The sequence below is a fragment of the Miscanthus floridulus genome, chromosome 4 (assembly GCF_019320115.1).
Source record: "Miscanthus floridulus cultivar M001 chromosome 4, ASM1932011v1, whole genome shotgun sequence".
Classification (NCBI taxonomy): Eukaryota; Viridiplantae; Streptophyta; class Magnoliopsida; order Poales; family Poaceae; genus Miscanthus; species Miscanthus floridulus.
In genome coordinates, this window is record NC_089583.1 from 48891084 (window position 1) to 48914997 (window position 23914).

The following is a 23914-nucleotide window of genomic DNA, read 5'->3' on the forward strand; positions in this document are numbered from 1 at the left end:
CCTTCTAGAAGGTAGAGCTGGTGGTCACCGCATGGAATGATATCATCAATGGACATGAGGTGGAGACTGTCCACAGTGCCCCTGCCAGGAGAGCCCATGCTTTGGATGGCATGGAGGATGCAGCACAGAATGCCTACATCCACTACCATGGTCGTCGCTTTGAGGCCATGAGGGAGGATCGCTTCAGGTTCCTTTCTCGAAATGATCATGAGGGTGTTTGGTAGGTTTTGGCTCCACCAGAGAATGACCCAACTCTGGAGGCAATAGTGTAGCATGTCCACGCTATGCAGGGAGTGGATGATGAGGTCAAAGGAGAACTACGTGCATCTCAGAGGGCGCAGAGACGTCTTCAGAAACAAGTGGATGAACTTCGTGCACAGCTGGGACAGCCTTCCATCTACAAGAAGAAGCGCCGTTCCTTCACCATGATTGACACCGCTCCATAGGTGTTAGGTGCCTTGATCTAGATTATCATGTCGTTAGTTCGAGTCCTTATTTAGTCTTGTTGGTCTTGTGAACTTGGTTGATTAGATGTTTGATTTGTGAACTTGGTTGATTTGGTATTTTGCTTGGTTGCTGGAAGTTTATGGGCATGTCCACAACTTCCTTAGTTTGGAACTTTAAATTTAGAATGAAATTTTAATGCAGAAGTATCATTTTATCTTATCTCTGCTGTGCTGATTTCTGGAGCAGCCTGTGTTCTTTATCTGGTAACTCGAAATCTGGGATGATAAAAATTCTGAAATTTTTGTGGAGATAACCAGACCTCTGTATCTTTCAAGTGTCTTTGGAATCACGTTAATAGCTATTCAGGTTTGGGAGATCTAGCTGGCACAAGTTGATGTTCCTGCGCTGTCTGGAACTCAGAACAGTTTTGGTTTAGCTCTATTTTTGACTATGTGCGAGTTCGAATCTGTAAAAGTGATCTAAATGAAAGTTGTAGCTGATGTCCTAAGCTTTCTAACGAATCTTGGTGCACCTCTGTTGGATCTCTAAAACTCGAGTTATAACAGTTTTACTGAACTGCTGAATTTGAATCTTGCCCAGAAAATTTTCAGCATTGTTTCTTATCCCTTGTAAGCTCTCTATAATTGGAAAAATCTCTAAATTTTGTACATTTGTTGGAAAACAGATGGCCGCAAGAGGAGGAAGAGGCAGAGGCCGTGGTCGTGGGCATGATGCTCTTATGAATCCACCACCGCCACCTGTGACCATGGAGCAGATATTGGGAATGCAAGCGCAGCTGATGCAAGCTATGATGCAGCGCTTGGACAATGAACCTGCAAGAGGTCCACCGCCTATCTAGGTTAGAGATAAGCATGGAGAGTTTATGAAAGGTCGTCCACTGGTGTTCACACATGCCACAGACCCTATGGAGGCCGATGATTGGTTGCGTGCTGTGGAGAAACAACTGAACATAGCACAATGCAACGACCTGGAGAAGGTGTTGTACGCTTCTGGGCAACTCCAAGGAGCTGCTCAGGATTGGTGGGAATCATTCCAGTTTGGACATCCCAACAATACTCCTAATATCACTTGGTAGGAATTTAAGGATAGTTTCCAATCATACCATATTCCTGATGGACTAGTGGAACTGAAGCAGGAAGAATTCAGATCTCTCAAGCAAGGATCAATGACTGTGGCGGAATATCGGGACAAGTTCACACAACTATCTCGCTACGCTCCTAATGATGTGGCAGAGGACAAGGATAAGCAACGCCGTTTTCTCAAGGGACTCTATGATGGACTACAGCTCTAGCTGATGTCTAATACTTATCCTAACTTCCAGTCTTTGGTGAATCGCGCAATCATGATTGATGATAAGCGCAAGGAGATGGAAGCTAAGAAGAGAAGGCTCCAAGGGCAAGCTTCTGGAAGCAACACTCGCCCATGTGCGTATCCCCAGCAAGGTTTCCAGCAGAGGAATCAAGGACCAACTCATCAGGGAAACCGTGGTCAGTATCCTCAGCGGAACTAGTTCCAGCAACGCCCTCAGTATCAGCAATAGTTTGGAAATCAGCGTCCCCCACAACAGACTAGCAATCCTGCAACACGCCAGGGAGTGCCTAACAATGCTCCTATGAAGAGTGGTGCACCCAACAATCCCAATGCCTGTTACCGATGTGGAGAAGTAGGGCACTATGCTCATCAATGTCCTAAGAAGCAGAACCAACAAGCACCTCAGAACCAAGCCAACAATCAGAAGTTCAACGCCTGACCACCTCTCACAACGAAGGTGAACTATGTGTCATCTGATGCAGCTCAGGAGACATCTGAGGTCATGTTGGGTATGTTCAGTGTCAACTCTGTTTCTGCTACCGTACTTTTTGATTCTGGTGCTTCGCATTCTTTTATCTCCCAAGCTTTTGTTAGAATGCATAGCGTACCTTTGTGTGCCTTGAATAACCCAATATTAGTGAATTCCCCGAGGGGTAGTATGCCCGCTTCTTATTGGAGCCCCTCAACTAGCATTTCCTTAAGGGGGGTAGACTTCAAGGTGAAGCCTATTGTGTTGAGAACAGTGGGAATTGACCTTATCCTAGGAATGGATTAGATGAAACAACATCGGGCAGTGATTCAGTGTCAGGAGAAATCTATGGTTGTGACATCACTCAATGGGGATAGAATCTGTGTAGAAGTAGTAGTGCAAGCTCAGCCTATAGCCACAGTGAATCAGCTAGATGGTGAAGTCAATGAACAAGATCGTGTCGTGGAGGAATTCTCGGATGTCTTCCCCGATGACTTGCTAGGTATGCCACCTGACCGAGACATTGAATTCATTATTGAATTATTACCTGGAACTACACCAATAGCTAAACGTCCATATAGAATGGGAGTTAATGAATTAGAAGAGCTTAAGAAACAACTAAAAGAGTTGCAAGAAAAAGGTTTCATACGCCCCAGTTCTTCCCCGTGGGGGGCACCTATGATCTTTGTGGATAAGAAGGATGGTAGTCAACGGATGTGTGTGGATTACCGCTCACTTGATGTGGTTACCATCAAGAATAAATACCCTTTGCCTAGGATAGATGATTTGTTTGATCAGTTGAGAGGAGCTCATGTGTTCTCCAAGATTGATCTTCGGTCTAGTTATCATCAGCTTAAGATTTGGAACTCGGATATACCCAAGACAACATTCACTACACGGTATGGATTATATGAGTACACTGTTATGTCTTTTGGATTGACCAATGCACCTGCATACTTCATGTATTTGATGAATAAGGTGTTCATGGAGTTTCTGGATAAATTTGTGGTAGTATTCATAGATGACATACTAATATTCTCCAAGACTAAAGAAGAACATGTGGAACACATAAGGATGGTCTTGCAAAAGCTTAGAGCGCATAAGTTGTACGCTAAGCGAAGCAAGTGTGAGTTTTGGTTAAAGGAAGTCTCTTTTCTGGGACACGTTGTCTCCAATGGTGGGATAGCAGTGGATCCAGGCAAAGTGCAAGATGTACTGAATTGGAAACCACCAACTACTGTAAGTGAGATTCGTAGCTTTTTGGGATTGGCTGGTTATTACCAAAGGTTCATTGAAGGCTTTTCCAAGCTAGCCAAGCCTATGACAGCTTTGTTGGAAAAGAATGCTAAGTATGTATGGTCGGATAAATGCCAGGCAAACTTTGAAGAGCTAAAGAAGAGATTAACTACAGCTCCAGTATTAATTTTGCCCGATTTAAACAAGAACTTCTCTATATATTGTGATGCATCCCGTTTGGGTCTTGGATGTGTGCTTATGCAAGAAGGAAGAGTGGTTGCATATGCATCTAGACAACTAAGGAAGCATGAGTTGAATTATCCTACTTATGACTTGGAATTGGCAGCTGTGGTTCATGCTTTAAAGATCTGGAGACATTATCTGATTGGACATAAGAGTGATATCTATACTGATCATAAGAGTTTGAAGTATATCTTTACCCAATCAGATCTGAATTTAAGACAACGTCATTGGTTGGAATTGATCAAAGACTATGATTTGGAAGTGCATTATCACCCGGGAAAGGCAAACGTCGTAGCTGATGCACTTAGCAGAAGGAGCTATGCCAATGGAATTCAGACAACATCTATGTCAGCAGAGTTGTGTGCTGAAATGGAGTATCTCAACTTGAGCCTCGTCACTAATGCCATGGAATTGGTGCTAGAGCCTACATTGGAACAAGAGATACGCAAAGGACAATTGGAGGATGAAAAACTTAAAGTGATAGCAGAGAACATAGGGCTTGGAAAGGCACCCGGATTCAGAATGGATGAGAATGGAACTCTTTGGTTCGGGAAAAGGATATGTGTACCGGAAGTGAAAGCTATCCGAGATGTAATTCTGCAAGAGGCCCATGAGTCTGCTTATTCTATACATCCCGGAAGTATCAAGATGTACTTGGATCTCAAAGAAAAGTATTGGTGGTATGGTTTGAAGAGAGATGTGGCAGAATATGTGGCTTTGTGTGATACTTGTCAAAGAGTGAAAGCTGAGCATCAAAGACCTGCAGGGTTACTACAACCAATGAAGATCCCTGAATGGAAATGGGAAGAAGTTGGCATGGATTTTATTGTAGGATTACCCCGCACTCGAAGAGGTTATGATTCAATATGGGTAATAGTGGATCGACTCACCAAGGTCGCTCACTTTTTACCAGTCAAGACTACTTATAATGGTGCAAGGTTAGCAGAGTTATACATGGAATGAATAGTGTGCTTACATGGTGTTCCCAAGAAAATTGTGTCGGATAGAGGCACCCAATTTACATCACAATTCTGGCATAAAGTACATAGATCTTTGTGAACAAAGTTGAATTTCAGTTCTGCTTACCACCCGCAAACTGATGGACAGACGGAAAGGATCAACCAGATTTTGGAAGATATGTTGAGAGCCTGTGCACTTCAGTATGGTGATAGTTGGGATAAGAGTCTGCCTTACGCAGAGTTCTCATACAACAACAGTTATCAAAAGAGCCTCAAGATGGCACCTTTTGAGGCGTTGTATGGACGTAAGTGTAGAACGCCTTTGTTCTGGAATCAGACTGGAGAAACCCAAGTGTTTGGTCCCGATGTCCTTAGAGACGCAGAAGAACAAGTGAGAATGATTAGAGACAATTTGAGAGTAGCTCAGTCTCGACAGAAGAGTTACGCTGATACTCGCAGAAGAGAGCTGACTTTTGAGATTGGTGATTATGTGTACCTGAAAGTGTCACCAATGAGAAGTGTGAGAAGATTCAATATGAAGGGAAAGTTAGCCCCAAGGTATATAGGACCTTTTAAGATCCTAGAGAGACGTGGAGAAGTAGCTTATCAGTTGGAATTGCCTGAGAGCTTGTTCGGTGTGCACGACGTGTTCCATGTTTCCCAGTTGAAAAAGTGTCTGAGGGTACCTGAAGAACAAATTCCTTTGGAAGAACTTGTTGTCAAGGAAGATCTTACTTATGAAGAGTATCCGATAAAGATCTTGGAAACTGCTGAAAGAGTTACGAGAAGCCGAACAGTAAAGATGTGCAAGGTACAGTAGAATCGTTATACAGAGGATGAGGCTACTTGGGAAAGAGAAGAAGATCTGAGAAAGACTTATCCCCAACTGTTTGAGTAAGCAATCACCCGAATCTCGAGGTCGAGATTCATCTTAAGGGGGGTAGAATTGTAACACCCTAAAATTTGAATTCTTTTTAAAATAGTAAATTTGATTTAAATATGCAATTATATGTGCAATTCAAATTAGGAAAAAATATTTCTTTTATGAAATTAAAAGAAAATACAAGAATAGAAACATGTTGATGCATTCATGCTATTGCATATTTATTTCTGTGACGGGTGGTTTTGTTCAAATGCTAAAAGATTTTAAAAACCTTTTGAAAATGAGTTTGAAAATTTTATTTATAAAAAGAAAAAGGAAATTTCCTTCCATTCCCTCCCTTCCTCAGTTTCGGCCCGCAGGCCTTTCTTTCCGCGGCCCAGCACCAGCCCCAGCCCAGCTCGCCTCCCCTTTTCCCGCTCGGCCCAGCTACGCGCCAGCAGCCCAACCGCGCCAGCCCAGCCGTGCGCTCCGCGCCGGCCCAACAACTGCCGCGTCAGCCCCGCCAGCCCAGCTCGGGCAACTGCCGTCGCCGCGTGCCTTTGCCCCGCGCCCAGCCGCTGACCGCTTGGCCCTGGCCATCAGAGCCTTCCCCCACCTCCGCACGTCCCGCGCCTACGCCCGAGTCCATGCCGCAATCGTTCCGCGCACGATCCTCGCGTCGTGGGAGCGCACCCGCTCCCCTGCCTCTACTAGAAGCAGCCGAGCCCCCACGCGCCCCCTGCTGCCCCCCGTTCTCGTTTTCGCGCTTGCCAAGCACCGAGGAAGGCCGCAACCGCCGCACGGAAGAGCCCCGCCGACCACCATCCTCGCCGTCCGTGGAACGCCGTCCCCGAGTCACGCTCGTCCCCGTTTGAAGTCGCGGTGAGCTCCGCCATGCTTCCCTCCTTCCCCCTATGCTTTCAATTTGGTATTTCGTGGCCGTTTGGGGCCCTATTCGCAAGCGTCCGTGAGCTTTGGCCGCCGGCCATGGCGTCCGCCGCCTTGGCTCACTCCTCCAGCCGTCGTGATGGCCTGGGCGAGTACCCCTTCTCCCCAGCTAACTCTCGGTGCCCTCGGTTCTTCGAACCGTGGCCCATAGCCACCGAACCGAGCTCGCCGACGTGTTTCTTGTCGCCGGCAATGGAGCGCCGCCGCCGGAGTTACTGTGCTTGGCCGGATTTCTTCTCTTCCCCCAGATCCGTTGCTGACCATCCATTTCTAATCCGACGGCCATCGTTGGCCGATACCCCTTTGTGGGTCAAATTGCTAAAGAGCCCTCCTATTTTCGCGTAATAGAACCCGCCGTCCTTAGCGTATTTCCTCGAGTACGCATTCTCGTTTTGAAAGCGTATAGTTCACTGGTTTAGTCTAAAGTACGCTTTCAGTATTTACAGAAATGCCATTCGAACTGTTTTGCTTATAGAATTGTCGTTTTAACTCCGAATTGATCCATTCAAATCGCGTTAGCTTCATAATTTCATAAGCTACATGTTGGAGCTACTGTTAGTCAAGTTTGGAACTTTTTAATTTCATGATTAGAATTAATTAAATATAGGGCAATAGGAAAACCCATTTTAATCATAACTTTCGCATTTTAGCTCCGTTTTTCGTGAACTTCGCGTTGATGTGATCGTAGCGAAACGTAGGTTAGTTTTACAGACATTTTATCCTAATTTCAATACTGTTGGTGTACTGTTCTAATGATAGGAATGTTTGCTTTGCATGAATGCTTTTGGAATGTTGTATGTTGCCGTGTTGGTCGCGTTCAGACGGTGAGGAAAACGTTGGAGACCAAGAACTCTTCGACGACCAGCAGGAACAGCACGAGTTTGTGAACCAAGGCAAGTATAACATGGGCCTTCCTTGATGTCCTATTTCACTTTAATCAATTACTCATGTGCATGTGTCTAATTTTGATACCCGTAAGGACATCCTAGTGATTGTTATTCTGTTCCTTGTCTCCTATGGGATAAATGCATATGGGTAGATTGCTAGTGCTCTAACTGTAATTGATATACATGTTGATGAATGATACTATGGAACAAAGTGAGTAACATGATTTATAATAACTGTTCCATAGGGCGAAAGTGCAATTGACCTTTGTTCATGTTGCTCCCGGCCCTCCATAAGGACTTATCTGTCGGCAAAAGCTAGGACTGACAGTGCAACCGGGAGAGTCATATGGCTCTGACTTTAGCTCAGTAATAGGATCTTTCCTAACTAGTTAGTGGTTACCTTTTTGGCGTAAATGGGGCTTGCCACTTTGGGTATAGGGCTGCCTCTGTTCCTATGAGTATAGCCGCGATGGATGTGTGCCATAGGAAAGGGGGGTTCCTACATCTGCCTGCCAAGGAAACCTAGCGGCCCTAACTTGTTAGGGAAACCTATGAAATGGCTTCATAGTGTACCCTGCCCATTCACCTTGGTAGTGACATGGGAGTAATTAACCCGGGCATATGGGGATCACGACTCGCGGTGAATGTGCACCACCTCTGCAGAGGGTAACAAACTGTTATAACAGCCGTGCTCACGGATACGAGCGGCCCGGAAAACTCACAGAATAAATGGCTACTTATAATGTTGTTCATACATGATGACTATGATGATATTATGATGATGTTTCATGATTCAATCGGTTCTGATATATGATTATGTGAGTTGAAAAGGGAGCTTAAGCATAACTTGATAATCCTTGATAATAAAATTTTGACTTACTAAAAGTGCTAACTGCAGTAAACCAGTGTCAACTTTTTGAGCTTCATAACCCCAAGTTAGCTTGCTAAGTACGGAATGTACTTACACTTGTTTATTTTCTTTACTTGGATAAAAATCCCGGATGGGTAACAGATGACAACGGGTATGAGGATTTCCCGGAGGATTATTAGGCTTGTGGTCAACCAGTTGACCTTCCCTGTGATGTCGGCCACGAGAGATTTTCTATATTTTTATTATTCCGCTGTGACGTATAAGACTAAGTTTTATTATAACTCTGATGTATGAGACACCGTGATGATACTATTGTAATTTGTCAGCTTGTGTGTGTGATTGATTCCTGGGCACACACGAGTTTTGTGCATTCAATTTTATCCTTAAAATTGGGTGTGACATTTCACGGACTACCGGGTTATATGGGCTTAAGTTTGCTAAATTACCTGCTTCGGCGGAAGATTTCCTTACTTAATCTTGTATAATTGGTCGGTTCTGTTACAGCTTCGCTCCCTTCTTCTAACCGAGCTCGACTATGGGTCCCCTCGAGTGCGGGCCTATAATAAAGAGATGGCTAAAGAGGCATTGCAAGATTCACTCGATCGACTCGATGAACAGCGCAACGTGGTGTTAGTACGACAAGCGAAGTACCAACAATAGGGCTCCCCTTCTTCCTCCTAAGCCTAGCTTGCATGTGCGTCCTCCGCGCCATAGTAGAGCTTGCACGCACGCCAATGCCACCCTAACTGAGTTACCCCGCACATAGGCGTAGTCTCCTCGGCGAAGCTTGCATGCGCAACACTGCCAGTGGAACGTCGGTGACGTTACCGTTGAGATGGAGTAAACTTCATAGTAAGGCGACAAAACTCTGAAGTGATTTCTTCCAAATAACTGCTTATTTGATGGCTCCATCAAACGGCCCAAGTGGCAAGACAATGCCCACCGTGCATCACAACATGTGGTACCTCTCTTCAATTTCACAACTGGTGTACACACGAACCACTTGTTTGAGTTGAGTCAACATTTAATCGAATTTTAATGTACCTAGCATTTAATATCGATTTTAAGATTTATTTGATTTTAATTAAACTAAAAATAGGTCAAATCCAATTAAATCCAAAAAAAACTCAATGTCCATTTCTCTCTCTCTAACATTTTCACCGAATTCTTCTTTGCTGGAACTTGAGTAGAGATTGCCCTACTAATCGGCCTGTATTCTTTGTTTCTCTTCCGGATGTTTTTGCATCAACGATCATTTGGCTGAGCCGGATCAGTCATGTCAGGATTCCTTGTTTTCTCTCTTTTTTTCTTCAATTTAACCGGTGAACTCTGTCGATTTCGAATCTATGCATCCTCGATTTCTTTACATTCTTTTTAATGAAACACGTGTCACGGATACGTTCTTATTTATTTCCTGCAGGGATATACCGTAGGCTGTTTTTTTTATACTCAAATGTAAAACGGAACCTGTAAAATGTATGGATGACATGTTCAACACGGGATTGGAGTTGGAGTAGGTAGCATTGAAGTCGAGAGCAGCGTATCAGTGTGAAACTGACCCGATCTTGAATGGGGCCTGGAGATACGACGGGGCAAAGGCGCGGGTGAAAAGGTCAGCACGCCAACCACCCTGGCTAGCTGCCGATTCGCCGCGTTGAAACTTGAAACAACATCTGCCCGTCTTGGTGACATATATACGTCTATTTTTGACTCGGACAAGTGCACACTCTTTTTTATTAACTCCGGACCAAGTATACTGGTGTGGTCGCAACTTTTATATCACCAAAAATGCACAACAGTAGTCCACGACGGAAACTATGCTCTGACTCTCTGATGTCTGACGGTACGTACGTATACCTTTTCACAACGGCATTTCCCTGCCTAACGTACATGTATCTGCCACCTACCGCGCTGTCGCATGGATCACATATAGACATGCATGCTATGCTATCTATATATGCGCCCAAATCCAACCCAAAGGATCAAACCATCATCCATTCATCAGCACACAAGATAATTAAGCAACCTCTAGCTCCAAGAAGCTTGGCAATAGTCTCCTCCTCTGCTTCAGTATCTCCCCTTCCAGCAGACGACATGGCAACAAGCAGGCTTGCGCTCGTGGCCGTGATGGCAGCAGCCGTGCTGCTGGGCATGGCGTCGGCCGCGACCTATAACGTGGGCGAGCCGGGCGGGTCCTGGGACCTGCGCACCAACTACGGCACCTGGGTGTCCTCCAAGAGGTTCCACCCGGGTGACCAGATCGTGTTCAAGTACTCGCCCCAGGCGCACGACGTGGTGGAGGTGAGCAAGGCGGACTACGACTCCTGTTCCAACGCGCGTCCCATCGCCACCCACAACTCCGGCAACGACGCCATCGCCCTCGCCTCCCCGGGCACCCGCTACTTCATCTGCGGCTTCTCTGGCCACTGCACCGGAGGCATGAAGATCCAGATCGACGTCGTGCCCAGCGCCAACTCCCTCGCCCCCGCCGGTGCTCCCGCCACCAACTCTCCCCCGCCCACGTCCACGCCCTCTTCCGCCGCTACCAAGGTCACCGGTTTCGGCGCCCTCGCCGCCGTCATGATCGCCGCCGGCCTCATGGCTTATTAGATACTCTGTTGCTTGCTGCGTATATTTAGTTTTCATTGCGCATTATATACGGTGTATTGTATTCTTTTGAGTTCGCACGACATACATGTATGTACGTAGAGAGATGAGGCAGTGCCAGCATATATACATACTACATTTATCTTTATTCTTCGGATGGTCAGAATTTATGTTTTGGTCTACTATAAATCACGACATATTGACGGACGGACGGCCTCTGCCATTCTTAGCCAAGCTACTACAATTGCTCTGCACCGAACGTTCGTCTCTGCTTGCTACCACTACCACTGCTACATATATTGTTTCGACAGCGACGATCGCACCTCGCTGTCGATCAATCGATAACTAACAACGGAGGTGTTGATGATGGGACGACGACGGTGCATAAGGGAGGTGCTGTTCGCCGCGGTGGTGGTGACGGCGGCGGCGGCAGCCAGCGGCGGTGGCCTGGTGGTGGCCGCGGTGCGAGACGACGACTTCTTCGTGGACGGCTCGGTGTACTGCGACACGTGCCGGGCGGGGTTCGAGACGAACGCGACGACGCCGATCGCGGGCGCCAAGGTGCGTCTGGAGTGCCGGCACTACATGAGCGCGAGCGGCGCGGTGGAGCGGTCGGCGGAGGGCACCACGGACGCGGCGGGGCGGTACCGCATCGAGCTGGTGGACAACCGCGGCGCCGAGGAGGTGTGCTCGGTGGTGCTGGTCAGCAGCCCCGTGCCCGGGTGCGCCGAGAAGGAGGTGGGCCGCGACCGCGCGCAGGTGGAGCTGCTCACGGACGCCGGGGCCGGGCTCGCCACCACCGTGCGCCGCGCCAACCCGCTGGGGTTCCTCAAGAATCAGCCGCTCCCCAACTGCGGCCAGATACTCAACAGCTACGGGCTCGGCTCCGGGCCTAGCTACTGACCTCACGGACTCACTCGATCGGTGTTAGTAGTTGCGATTAATCCATTCCTTCCTGCTTCATTGCATGCGGCTCTTGCCATTTGATTGCATATGTTTATTTTTATTTAATGAACATTACGAGTAATCTCCATCAGCTAGCACGAGAAATTTAACCATGTCCTGTTCCTGTCTCTGTGACCCCGATAGAGTAATATACCATAATAATATATATATTATATAGTCATATATACACAACAAGAATATCCCTACTAATAAAGTACTACTATTACATACGTGTATGTCGTGTATTGCTAGCAGCTAGATCGTGACTATATGTGTAGTACGTATATAAAAGCTAAGTAGCGCTGCTAAAAGCCCCCCAAAATATGCCCAATTCCATTCCTCTGTATCACTTATCTGCTGCTGCTCCATGCCACAGAGTCGACCTCACCCCTGGCAGATTTGTACAGCTCCAGCCTCTTCAAGCATTGCTGCCGGCGCTCCATCATTGCCGGGTCCTCATCCAGCATATGCCCAAACTCCCCACCCTGCTCCGATACGGCCGGATCCCATCAAAGCAAGCAACGACATTATTGATCTAGTGAATTCAGTAACCAACAATTTATGATAATGTATGTACCCAGACGAGACAGAGACCAACAATTCATGACAATTGCCTACCTCTTTCTTCCCGATCTGCACGTAGAAATGGTTGAGCAGAGATCTCTTCGCCTCGCGAACTTGGCAGTGGACAGCTGCCTTGGGGATCTTCTGCAAGAGTTCGTCTCCAACGATCCGAATGTACTGGGACACGTTGGAGGCAATATTCCTGAAGTGCCCATCACCATAACGGTCCGGCGACGGCTCCACTGGAGGTTTAGTTCCAACCTTACTACTAGGATCAGCCGCAGGATCCTGAGGGAGCTTCCGGAAGAATTCCACCGTCACGTATGCAGCCTCCATGTCCACTAGACGAAGTGCGGTGCTGCGCCCATCCTCCCGAAATCGTTCCAGGGCTTCATTCGCAGCGGTCGCAATCGCAGCTTGGAGAGTCGGGAATCTTCTCAGTTGCTGAAATCCGCAAAACATGTATACCATGTCAATCTCATGTTTTTAACATGAGATGTTTGTCGTATAATGCTAAGCTGATAAAGCACCGAGAGTAGTGGAAAAAGGAAGCCACCTCTGTCTCCCCTATGGATTTCCTGACCAAGTCTTTTAGAACAACGTGGACCTGCAACATAAATTTGTCAGACAACTTTGACACTATCTTACCGATAATGGGAAGCTTAGATGCTTTACCAAACATGGAATGCAGGCATTTGTACCATGTCAATGCAGAATACTACTGTAGTAGAGAAGCAAAATAATATATATGCATACGCTGCATCACTAATTGAAGACCAGCGTATATCATCATCAGTTGATCATTTAGTGGAAGATTATAACACAAAAAATAGCAGGACAAGCCATGGAGAGTAGTCAGTTTACCGCATCAACCGTGGCTTCAGCTGGTCCTCTGAAATAGGTAATGCCTTTTTCAATAAGCCGGCGGTATCCTTGTTCAGGGGCGATAAGATGGGGCTGGTAGCCATCTGCTTCTGAAACCACCTTCTTCACGTTTTGCACCGACAGATAGCGGTCAAAGGGAAGCTTCTTAAAAGCAGCAGGGAGCTTATGATCAAACACGCCATATATTCTATCTCCACCTGACCTCCTGAGTTAGGCAACCAAGAGTTCATGAAACAGAATAAACCTATAAGAACACAATGGATGCATACGAGTCCACAAAGACATTGCAAGATGAATTGTTAGCATAAACTTCATACATAGAAGAAATGCTTCACATCACACGATCTTAGCAATGCTTATAAGGAAACTGCATGTTTGAGAACTTATTTTTCAAAAATGTTGACCGTAGAAGATAGTGTGAGAATCCTGAAGGAACGCAAGAAAAAAAAAGTACGGATACATGGAGTCATAAAACTTAGTCCAAGAACTGAACATGCAAATGAAATAATGAGTAAGAAGATATTAGATGGTGTGCTCCTTGACAATTTAAAAATGAATAAAAGGCTTTCTTAAGTAAATCCTCCAAGCTATGTAATAAGAGAAACAAATACAAGATGCGAAAGAAGGATGATGCCAACCCTCCATCAAGATGTTCCTTGAAAACACGGTCAAAAGCACGGCAGAGGTCCAATATGGTGTACAGTTGAGCCTGGGATATTTATGGAAAGAGTTATCACAAAATTGATAAGAGAAAATACACTCGTGATTATTTTGATTGTCTAAATATGATATAACTGACTAACCCCTGGATCAGCAGCCACACCTTTCCCAATGATGTCCAGCTCCGATTCAAGTTCATCTATAGTTTTGTTGATTGTCGCTGTGATACTAGGAATGCGTGCTTTGATAACAGATTCAAGATGCTGAAATGTTGTAATAAGATTACTGAATATGCTGTTTTGTTTGGATATAAATCCAAGAAACAAGCTTTGAAGTTACCTGAGAAAGAAGCTTAGCAAGATACTCGGAACCCATCCTACTTGCTAAATGAGCATAGTCAGGACTGGTTTCAAAATATTCCCTTTCTTTTTCCCTCGCTGAAATCATGTCAACCTTCCTATTAATATCTGCTTGCGAGCGGTTGACGATTCCAACCCAAGGATTCTGCAGCCGATAGGCTCTTCCCTCAAGAACCTAAGAGGGGGAAACAAGAACATTCAAGGTAGATCGGCGATCAATCATTAACCTTACAGATGTCAGAAATCCACAATATAAACAAATAAGCAACTTGATATCTTTTAGTAGGCGAAATTCAAGTCGGAGAAGACAGACAAGATCAATCTTACATCGAGAGCATTTGTTCCTTTGTCCATTAGGTCCAGCTTTGTCAACACACCAAACGTCCTTTCACCTTATCATGTAGAAACTTTTAAATATTCATTGTATGGAGAACATATGGAAGTACCTATGTGCACTAAATTCTAGTACCTGTTGGATCAACTTCTTTTGAGAGCTTAATTGCATCAGAAGTTGCAATATCCTGGTTTGCTGGAGATATAGCCAAAATAATACAGTTGGGCTGCAAAACGTGTATAAAAAGCTTATTCTCACCTGGATAAATGACTACCAGGTGAAAACTAAAAGAATGCCCCCACACAGCCAAGTATATTGTTATATCAGCAGGTGGTTGACCATGCATATGGAATCAGTGATAGATGCTTAAGTTTGATATGTATAAGATACATGATGCGAATAGTTACAGGAACCAAAAAAACAGATTACAGATTAATGGAACCATGCTGCAGGTAATACAAGAACAAAGGGCTCAGTGTGAAGATATAATAGTTAAAATAGAATATTATTGAGTTAATTTGTTACCTTATCAACATATGAGCGAACCATATTCTCTATATCTTCCACAATACTTTCAGACTGTCCCTCTGTATTAGCAAATGAACAAGTTGCCAGAGGTGAGGCTAACACTAATACCAAATGAAAAGGTTCTTTTCCTTTTAAATAAATAGAACAACAGCATACCTACAGCAACTTTTGTCAACCCCGGAAGATCAATCAACGTTAAGTTCACAACTGAAAAAAAGACATTTCAAACTGTTATAAGCCAAAGTGAAACGGAAACAACAGTTGGAAGTTGAAGAGCTAATTAAAACAGACACGCTTCAACAACTGTACATAACGATACAGTATGCATGAGTTGGATAAAGCTACAACAGGTTAGAAATCTGGACAACGATAATGCTTTTGCATGAATGATATGTGGTTTGGAGCATCTTAATCTACTACAAACATTTTTATACAATCATTCATTTCTGACTTGCAACATTGAAAACTATTTGCCATGTGACATATGGCATGATACACACTGAAGATTGAAGGAATTGGTCAAAAGTAAATAGATTTACCCTTGGGCGAGTAGATGCTGAGATGAATAGGGACAGGAGATATTTGCTTAGTTTTTCCAGTCAGTCTATCCGTCTCATCGGCAATTTCTTGGCGAACAAGGGCTGCACCATAGTAAAGAGAAACTATAATTTGTGTGCTCGTTAAATTTTGAGAATTCTACTTATATATCATCACAAGGAACACATTACAAGCGATATACACCAGCTGAGGAAAGCAGGGACCTGAACTTGACAAATTGGACCCTACACTATATGCATCTTGTTGCGATGTTTACCAAGTTTCCATGAATTAGAAATTGGGAAGGTCACAAAGAGTTGTCTGGTGTGATAATTTTGATCCATAGTGGACAGAGGACACAAACAAACAAACAAAATTAGGGTGAGGTTCGCACCAAAGTCTGAAAACCTTGTTTTCGGCTTATGTAAGAACTCTGCGTACTCCTGAGATCCATTTTCTGTCTGGTGTAGCTGTAGCACTAAAGGCCTTCGCGTGACAATTCCTGTATACATATTATTATTATACAACTCAGAGAAAGTTCATTCCTTAATTTTTTGCTTAAGAAATTAAGTGATGAACTATAACATGTTGGGGATTGAATGAAATTGAAAAGGGCAAAAAGCTGAACTGACCCGATCCACGGGGAAGAAAGTCGGTGCCAACAATGCTCTCAAGTACAGAGGATTTGCCCGAACTCTGTTGCACGGATTAAAAAAATATTGCTGGTAGATCAGTAAACCGGACCATGCAGAATTATTAGCTATATCATGCATGCTGTCCTCAAACAAAGTGATCAATCAATAACATATATATACTCCCTCCGTTCTAAAAATAAAATCAATTTTTAGAAGCACCCAAAGTCAAATTATCTTTAAGTTTAATTAAGTTTAACCAACTTTATATGAAAGTATAACAACATCTGTGACACCAAATAAATAAGTTATGAAAATATATTTTATAATACATCTAGTGATAATTTGGCGACATAAATATTTCTGTTCTTTTCTACGAAATTTGGACAAACTTAACATTACTTGACTTGGCACAAAAAATATTTAATTTCGAAAAGAGCGAGCATCTGGATGGGAGGATGGAGGACCGGAGGTCCGAAGAGAAATTGAGACGAGCAGCACCTGGCCTCCGACGACGGCGATGGTTGGGAGAGACTCCCAGAGGGTGGGCAAGTCGCTTCCACCTCCGTGGTCTCCGAGGGCAGTGCAGGCGCGCTGGATGCGGTTCATCAACCCGATCAGGCCCTCCATGGACGCCATAACCTTCTTCTTCTTGATTTGCTTTCCCAAATTCACCTGTTTTCTAGTATGGGTGGAATTGTTCCGTTGCGTTGCGTGGAGAAGAGGAGGAGAAGGACCCAAGGACGACTGACTGGAAGAAGAAGGTTCGAAGAAACAGAGTCGGCCGGGAGAAAGAAAACCCCCCAGCGAAGGAAGCCAAAGCCATTCCAAGGACGACCAAGTCGATGACGACCTCCGGTATTCAGAAGACGACACGGCGGCGCTTTGAAATCTCAACGGGGCGAGGCAAGGCTGGGCCCAACTTTGTTCGTTAGGCCGGCCCAAGATGACCCAGCCCAGCCCAGGTTGGCCCATATGGCAGGAGAGGGGGACATTCTTTCACCATGGCTACCCATAAAAAAACAAAAAAGTTAAATGCAACGGTGATTGTTGAACTTGCATAGGTATATGAACTATCAAATTATATTTCTGTCTCACTCATCGTGACTTCCAACTCATGCAACCCTCTGTGTACACCGTATAATTAGGTGACTGTTTCCTCGAGCAAAATATCCTATGACACTATGCACTATTTCCTCTGAAACATTCAATGGATTATCCAAAGGCTTCTGACCAACTGATCTACTGTATGTTTTTTTTTTCATTGTTTTTGGATCTTGGTCGCTCTTCTTTCATTTTATTTCTTAGCATCCATAGAACCAATGTAAACATGTTTAACATATCTTATCATGCATTATGGTTATGTTGTTTGTGTATGCCATTTCAACCACTAAAATCATAATGAAATGGCATAAGAGTCGTGTTGGTTGTATAATATCTTCAAAGACCAAATACATGCACTATAAGAACATATTTTTATCAAGAATTTAATAAAAATTAAATTTGATCTTTTAGATGTTAGTGTTGAAGGCAATTAAAACTATTTGACTTAGGATATAAGTAAAGTGAATTGTAATTAGAAATGCAGGAGTATCGTGAAACATATAGTTAAAGTCATGATTGCAGTGACTATGTACTCCCTATGTCTTGTAATATAGTGCATTGTAGAGATTTCAGGGCAGATTAAAAGAGAACATATAAGAAAACATTTACCCCTCTTTGTTTTATAATTAGACGCTACAATCAGCATCAGTAATAATGATTGATTAATAAATGGCAAGTAACAGTATAATAACTATCAAATTTATACATCTATTTAATGCAAAACCGGTTTATCTCTCTTAAATCTCTTTATATATTTGTGTATAATTTTTGAATACTTGAATGCCCTATATTACATGACTGAGGAAGTAAGAAGAGACCGCTTTTATCTTTCCTTTTTTCTATATTTGGGGTGCCTGAATTTTAAGATGATTTGAGATAACACTCTTATACAACCAATTAGTACAAGTAAATTATTACTTTTGTAATTTGTTATTTGTCTTTACATCATAATATATCAAGAAGGTAGATTGATCGGCAAAGATGCGTGTAATCGAGAACAAGAAGGCAACAGAGACACAAGAGTTAGACAGGTTCGGACCGTCAGCGCGACGTAATACCCTACTCCTGTGGTCTGTTGGATTGTATTGGCTATCGTATGATATTGCGTGTGTTTTGAGGGGGTCCCTGCCCACCTTATATAGTCTGGGGGGCAGGGTTACAAGTCGGTTAGATCTAGGAGATAATCGAAAAGTAATAACAGATTACAGGAATCATGGGATTAGACGTATCCTAATAGATCTCGTAGTATATTCAGAATATCTTCCCGGTGTCTTGCGGGGCGCACCGAGCAGCGTCGTGCCCCACAAGGCTTTATCTTGTGGGCTGGACCACCCCTAGGGGCGCAACCCATGTAGTCTACCGTGGGTATCCGGGGTCGTACTCCCCATAGCTAGTCCCCGAGCACCTTGTATCCGTTGTGCAACGCCATCTAGAGCTTGTTTGAGCAGGTGTGAACAAAGCCGAGCAGTCAGACTCATGGTTCGACCACCGTGATGAGTTGCCGAGTAGTTGTGAACCGTTGCCGAGCAGTTGTGAACCGTCGTCGAGTAGTGTATCCCAAGTAAGGCTTGCCATAAGGATGTAAGGAGCTCAAGTTTAAAATTGAAACTTTCCTCACAGTGGACCAAGTGTGCCCACTTAGAGTCCAACCACGAAAAAGGAAGATAGTCTTCTTCAACTTCAGGAGGCACGGAGTCTTCCAGATTAAAGCAAACCCACTCACCGCGAGGTGAAGTGTGCCCACTTAGTTCCCAATCCTGACAGTAGATGACGTAGTCACGTGGTGCTAGGGTCCAAAGTAGAAGAAAAGCAGAAGACCAGTCGAGCAGGCAGCCCGTCCCTAGGTGGAGCCCCGAAATGAGAAAAACACATTCAACGTAAGATGAAGTGTGCCTACTTAGTCCCCGAGTCTGATAGTAGGTGGCGTGGTCACATGGTGCTAGGGTCAGAAACAACAGTGAACAAAAGAAAGTCCCAAGTGTGGTGAGGAACTAAGTCATAGTGATTGACGTAGTCCCCGAGCCACTAGTGGAAACCTTGGAGCAATCAAATCGTGGAGAAAAAACAGAGTAATGGTTGTACAGTAGGAGTTACTGAGCCTTAATGGATTGAGGAGAAATCGGTGAATATTCGGTGAGCAGTAACAAATTGCGGTGAAAAATGGGTGATATTGGCTGTAGTTGCATGGAAGCCCAGGTAACGGCCCATCATACCACTTCAGAGAATTCGGAGATGAAAGGATCAAGATGCCCAAGTGAGGGGGTGAATTGGGCTAATTCTAAAATTCTTTGCAATAATTAAACCCCACACTTAGCCCACTTCACCCCTTGTGCCTAGAAAGTGTTTCTATTGATCTACCACACAAAAGTTTTGCACCCTAGGTTTCAATCCTACTCTAGCATGGCAATTCTAAGAATATAAAGACAAGAATTGAAATGCTCAAATATAAATGCTTAAAGTAAAGAGAGGAGAAGGAATGCGGTAATGTTTTGTCGAGGTATCAGAGAGTCGCCACACCCACTAGTCCTTATTGGAGCACCCAGCAAGGGTGTAGCTCCCCCTTGATCCGCGCAATGATCAAGTGCTCTCTATGGGCTGATTCTTCGATAATCCGTCGTGGTGAATTACCCACTACCGCTCACAACTTGAGTTGGGTCATCCACAAGCTCCGCCGGATGATCACCAAACTCCCGATCACCACCAAGTCGTCTAGGTGATGGCGATCACCAAGAGTAACAAGCACGAACTATCACTTGACCACAACAAGCCTAATGAGAAGGGTGGATGCACACTTGCTACTCTCCTTGCACTAATGAGGCCTTAATCTTGGATTCTTAAATCTCAATCACCTCACTAGGCTCTTGCTCTCCTTAGCACTCTCAAGGGTGTTTCTCAGCTAAACAAATGGGCAAGAGACCTCGCTTGGATGAATAGAGGAAGTATTTATACCCCCTCATTCAAAACGAACCGTTAGGAGGTTGCGTTAGCACTCTGCGTGGTGACTGGACGCTCCGATCAAGGTGATCGGATGCTCTGGTCAGTTATCCCTGCCATAGAGCCATTAAGTTGTGACCAGACTCTGACCTGCGTCCAGTCAGCACTAACCGGACATGTTCGGTCATGAAAACTGCTCTCTAGAACCTTACTGATGTTGACCAGACACTGGCGCCTAGAGTCCGGTCACTTTGTTGTTCAGCGTCCGGTCAGTAACCGGATCCTGACTAGCGTCCGGTCAGCACTGACTAGACGCGTCCAATTAGGAAATTCCCTTTCTAGAAACTCTCTGGAGTTGACCAGACTCTGGCACCTAGCGTCCGGTCACTTTTCACTCAGCATCCAGTCGCAACCAGACGACTCTAGTTGATCAAATGAATTGAGCGGACTCACCCTTTAGCATCCGATCATAACCAGACCAGCGTCTGGTCAGTCATTTGACCCTCCATTCACTTCTAACTTGAAATCATATGTGAATAAAGTTTGCTCCAATTGATCTTAGGGCTACTCCTAAGCTACCAGTGCTAGATTTGACAAGTATGCACCACACCTAACCCACTAGACTCACCTAGGTCAAGCTACTAGTCCATACCCCCCTTAATAGTACGGCCAAAGGAAAAACAAAGTCCTAAACTACTCTAAGTGTCTCTTCACCACCAAACGACACTTAGAACTAGTCCATCCTTAACCTTGCCGTCCATTCTTTGAAAACCAAAATGATTTCCATCGTAGAGGCATGACAACCATGATTGCACAATCAATTGCCATTACCATGACCTATCTTAATTGCCTCTGCAAAACATATGTTAGTCATAGTAATCTTGTATTGTTATTAATCATCAAAACCTATCTAAGGGCCTAGATGCTTTCAATCTCTCCCTTTTTGGTGATTGATGACAATACAATCTCGATTATGTAAAAGAGATGAGGTTTTCAACATGCTTGATTCATATAAGCTTTTGACAATAAGAACAAAAGAGTTAGGCATGCTTATATGACCCAAGCCAACATGATGTACTCAATGGATATGAAATAAGCATGAGTACAAGAAATAAAGCTCATTTGAATCAGAGTAAAACGCGGAAGCAAACCAAATGAGCATAATGAAGTGACATGACACATATAAAGATTAAAGTAGAGAGCACACATGTCACATATCACATAAATATCACAATCACACGTGTGTAGTTCAATGCATGAAAGTAAACATGAATGCATAGTAATGTATCACACATAAAAAGCCAAAAGTACTAAATCATAAGCTCCCCCTAGATATAGCACTCCCCCTAGATCTAACATACTCGATCCCTCTCCCCCTTTGGCATCAAGCACCAAAACCTAAGGGTCGGTCGATGGGGCAGGAGCAAACGAGTCAGGCGCTAAGGTGCGGTGAGTGATATGAAACTATGTAGCATCATCCTCTGATCTAGAGCTCTGAGCTATCTAACCCTCTGTTGCTGGAAGTGAAGCTGAAGCAATCTGGGTCTGCTCTCGGACTGGCGTGGCCTGTGACTCGGCAGGTATCACTATAGCAGCTGGCTCTAATGATGCGATGGATGATGGGAGCGTCTCTGTAGTCCCAGTAACTGGAGCGACTATAGTGGGAGCAGGGACACATAGCTCTAGTGGTGTAGGCTGCCCTATAAGCTCGCTGAATGTCGCACCAAGACTCCTAGATACTAGGGTGTCAGTCACAAGCACTGAGGAGCTCTAAGCCAGAGTGAAGCCTGTAACAATAGGTGAGAAGTGAGGACCCTGGGCTATCACTGGCGAAGCAAACCACTGGGACACCTGCTCTATAGGTGAAGCAAACTATGTAGCTGGCTGTCCCTGACTTTGAAGCCCACTAGGTTGTATAGATGGAGTCACTGACATGGTGGTAGGCTGGCCGTGCTGAGGTGTAGACGGTGGTGGAGCAACCCCAATAGCAGTGACAACATGCTGCATAAATCTAAGTAATTCCTACTGCATCAGGAGTTGCTGCTGTTGCATGGCCTACTGCTGCTGCTGTATGGCCTGCTGCTATCTCTGGAACTCATCCTGTCTGGCCTAAACCTGTGCAAGGGTAGCTACGGTCTCCTAAGCCTAGCATGCCTGATCCTGCCTCATCCACTCAAGAATAGCAAGGAGAGCGGGGTCTGTCTATGGTGGTTGTGGTGGAGTTGAGCTAGAGCCATCAGCCTCACTATCATGTCATTGAGGAGGCATCTGAGGGATAGCTTGATAATCATCATCTGAACTATCACTAGGGTCGCTCTCGACCATACCCTCCCACTAAGCATCTAGCTCCTCCTCCTCTATCACTGCTATGCCCCTAATGATCTCATCCTACTAGGCTACAGTCTCTGGCACCTCTAGGCGATGGCGCGGCTAGTTAGGCGTCCTCGCACAGCTGTGATGGAGCATTTGGGTCATGTTATAAGGAGGGAACTCTGTAGTGGCGCCAGTATACTCGACCATCGTCTTTGGGGACTTCACTGTAACTGTCTTGTGAATCAAGAATGTGATCCAGTGAGCATAAGGCAACTGTCTGTGACCTCTAAACCCCTCTACAAGAGTATCCTCCATCTCTAATTATGTGACATCCCAAATATCAAACACTGTCTGCTGTATCAGAGAGTTCACTAGCCACAACTGGATGTGAGTCAATCCCTCGCAATAACCCATCCTAGGGAGCAAAGTCCTCCTCATTATAGCATCAAGCAGCCTAGCTGTAGGAGTAAGATCTCTAGGTGTCCTGCTCAACCCCTCACCAAAAGGCTCTGTGAAGCAAGGTCAGACCAGATCTATTAGAAGATCACCGTGAGGGTGTATAGGAGGCTCTGTCTGACCATAGCAAACCTCGTTGTCGATACGAGACCCACAGGATACCCCACAGGGAAGGGAGAAGATCTAGTCTAACTAGAATTCTTTCCATGTAATCTTAGTAGTAGTATTATTCTGTAATCCTACTAGGAACTCTCATTATAAACTGACTAGGACTCTGGCCTCCTGATTATATAAAGGAGGGCGGAGTTCTAGCAGAAGAGAGTTAGAAAAAACACTTTACAATCAATCCAACGCAAAGGCTAATGCCGACTGGACGTAGGGCTATTACTCGATCATGATCGAGGGTCCGAACCAGGATAAATCGACTGTCTCTTGCGTTTACCATCAAGTTCTACATACGATGAAGCCTGAACAAACTGCCCCGGGTACCCCCGTGGTAGGCTATCGATGGTGAAACATCGACAGCTGGCGCGCCAGGTAGGGGCTTTTGGTGAATTTGCATCCGAGAGCTCGATGGACCTCGACAACATGATCTTCTCGACGGGATCAACCTTCATCTTCGGTTCATGGATCTATGAGGCAAGCAACGATGGCAAGCTCCAAAGCCGTCTCCTCGAAGATTTGGATCACCTTGAAGACCTTTCTTTTTTGGCGACTATGACAGATCAACTCACTGGAAGATTCACGCGGCTCGTGATGTCTGATCCAACTCAGATTTCATGGCTTTGTGCATCCGACTCAA

The 23914-nt window shown here is 44.8% G+C and overlaps 3 protein-coding genes across 3 annotated transcripts; 2 read left to right on the forward strand and 1 right to left on the reverse strand.

The window, feature by feature from the left end:
* The first annotated feature begins 10176 nt into the window (after positions 1-10176).
* On the forward strand, positions 10177-11009 carry LOC136549687 (basic blue protein-like). Its single transcript, XM_066541065.1, has one exon. It carries the CDS (start codon positions 10190-10192, stop codon positions 10862-10864), a length of 675 nt encoding a protein of 224 aa, XP_066397162.1. The 5' UTR covers positions 10177-10189; the 3' UTR covers positions 10865-11009.
* Positions 11010-11124: 115 nt separating this feature from the next.
* LOC136549688 (major pollen allergen Lol p 11-like) lies at positions 11125-11919 on the forward strand. The gene has a single exon (XM_066541066.1). It carries the CDS (start codon positions 11225-11227, stop codon positions 11762-11764), a length of 540 nt encoding a protein of 179 aa, XP_066397163.1. The 5' UTR covers positions 11125-11224; the 3' UTR covers positions 11765-11919.
* A 30-nt stretch (positions 11920-11949) lies between these two features.
* Positions 11950-17121, reverse strand: LOC136549686 (phragmoplastin DRP1E-like). Its single transcript, XM_066541063.1, has 15 exons — positions 16807-17121; positions 16306-16369; positions 16068-16175; positions 15676-15777; positions 15293-15343; positions 15134-15195; positions 14744-14834; positions 14602-14666; positions 14255-14449; positions 14059-14178; positions 13894-13964; positions 13235-13460; positions 12927-12977; positions 12425-12814; positions 11950-12291 (listed from the first exon to the last, which is right to left on the reverse strand). The coding sequence occupies exons 1-15, from the start codon at positions 16942-16944 to the stop codon at positions 12157-12159; spliced, it is 1869 nt and encodes a 622-aa protein (XP_066397160.1). The 5' UTR covers positions 16945-17121; the 3' UTR covers positions 11950-12156.
* Between the last annotated feature and the right edge of the window lie 6793 nt (positions 17122-23914).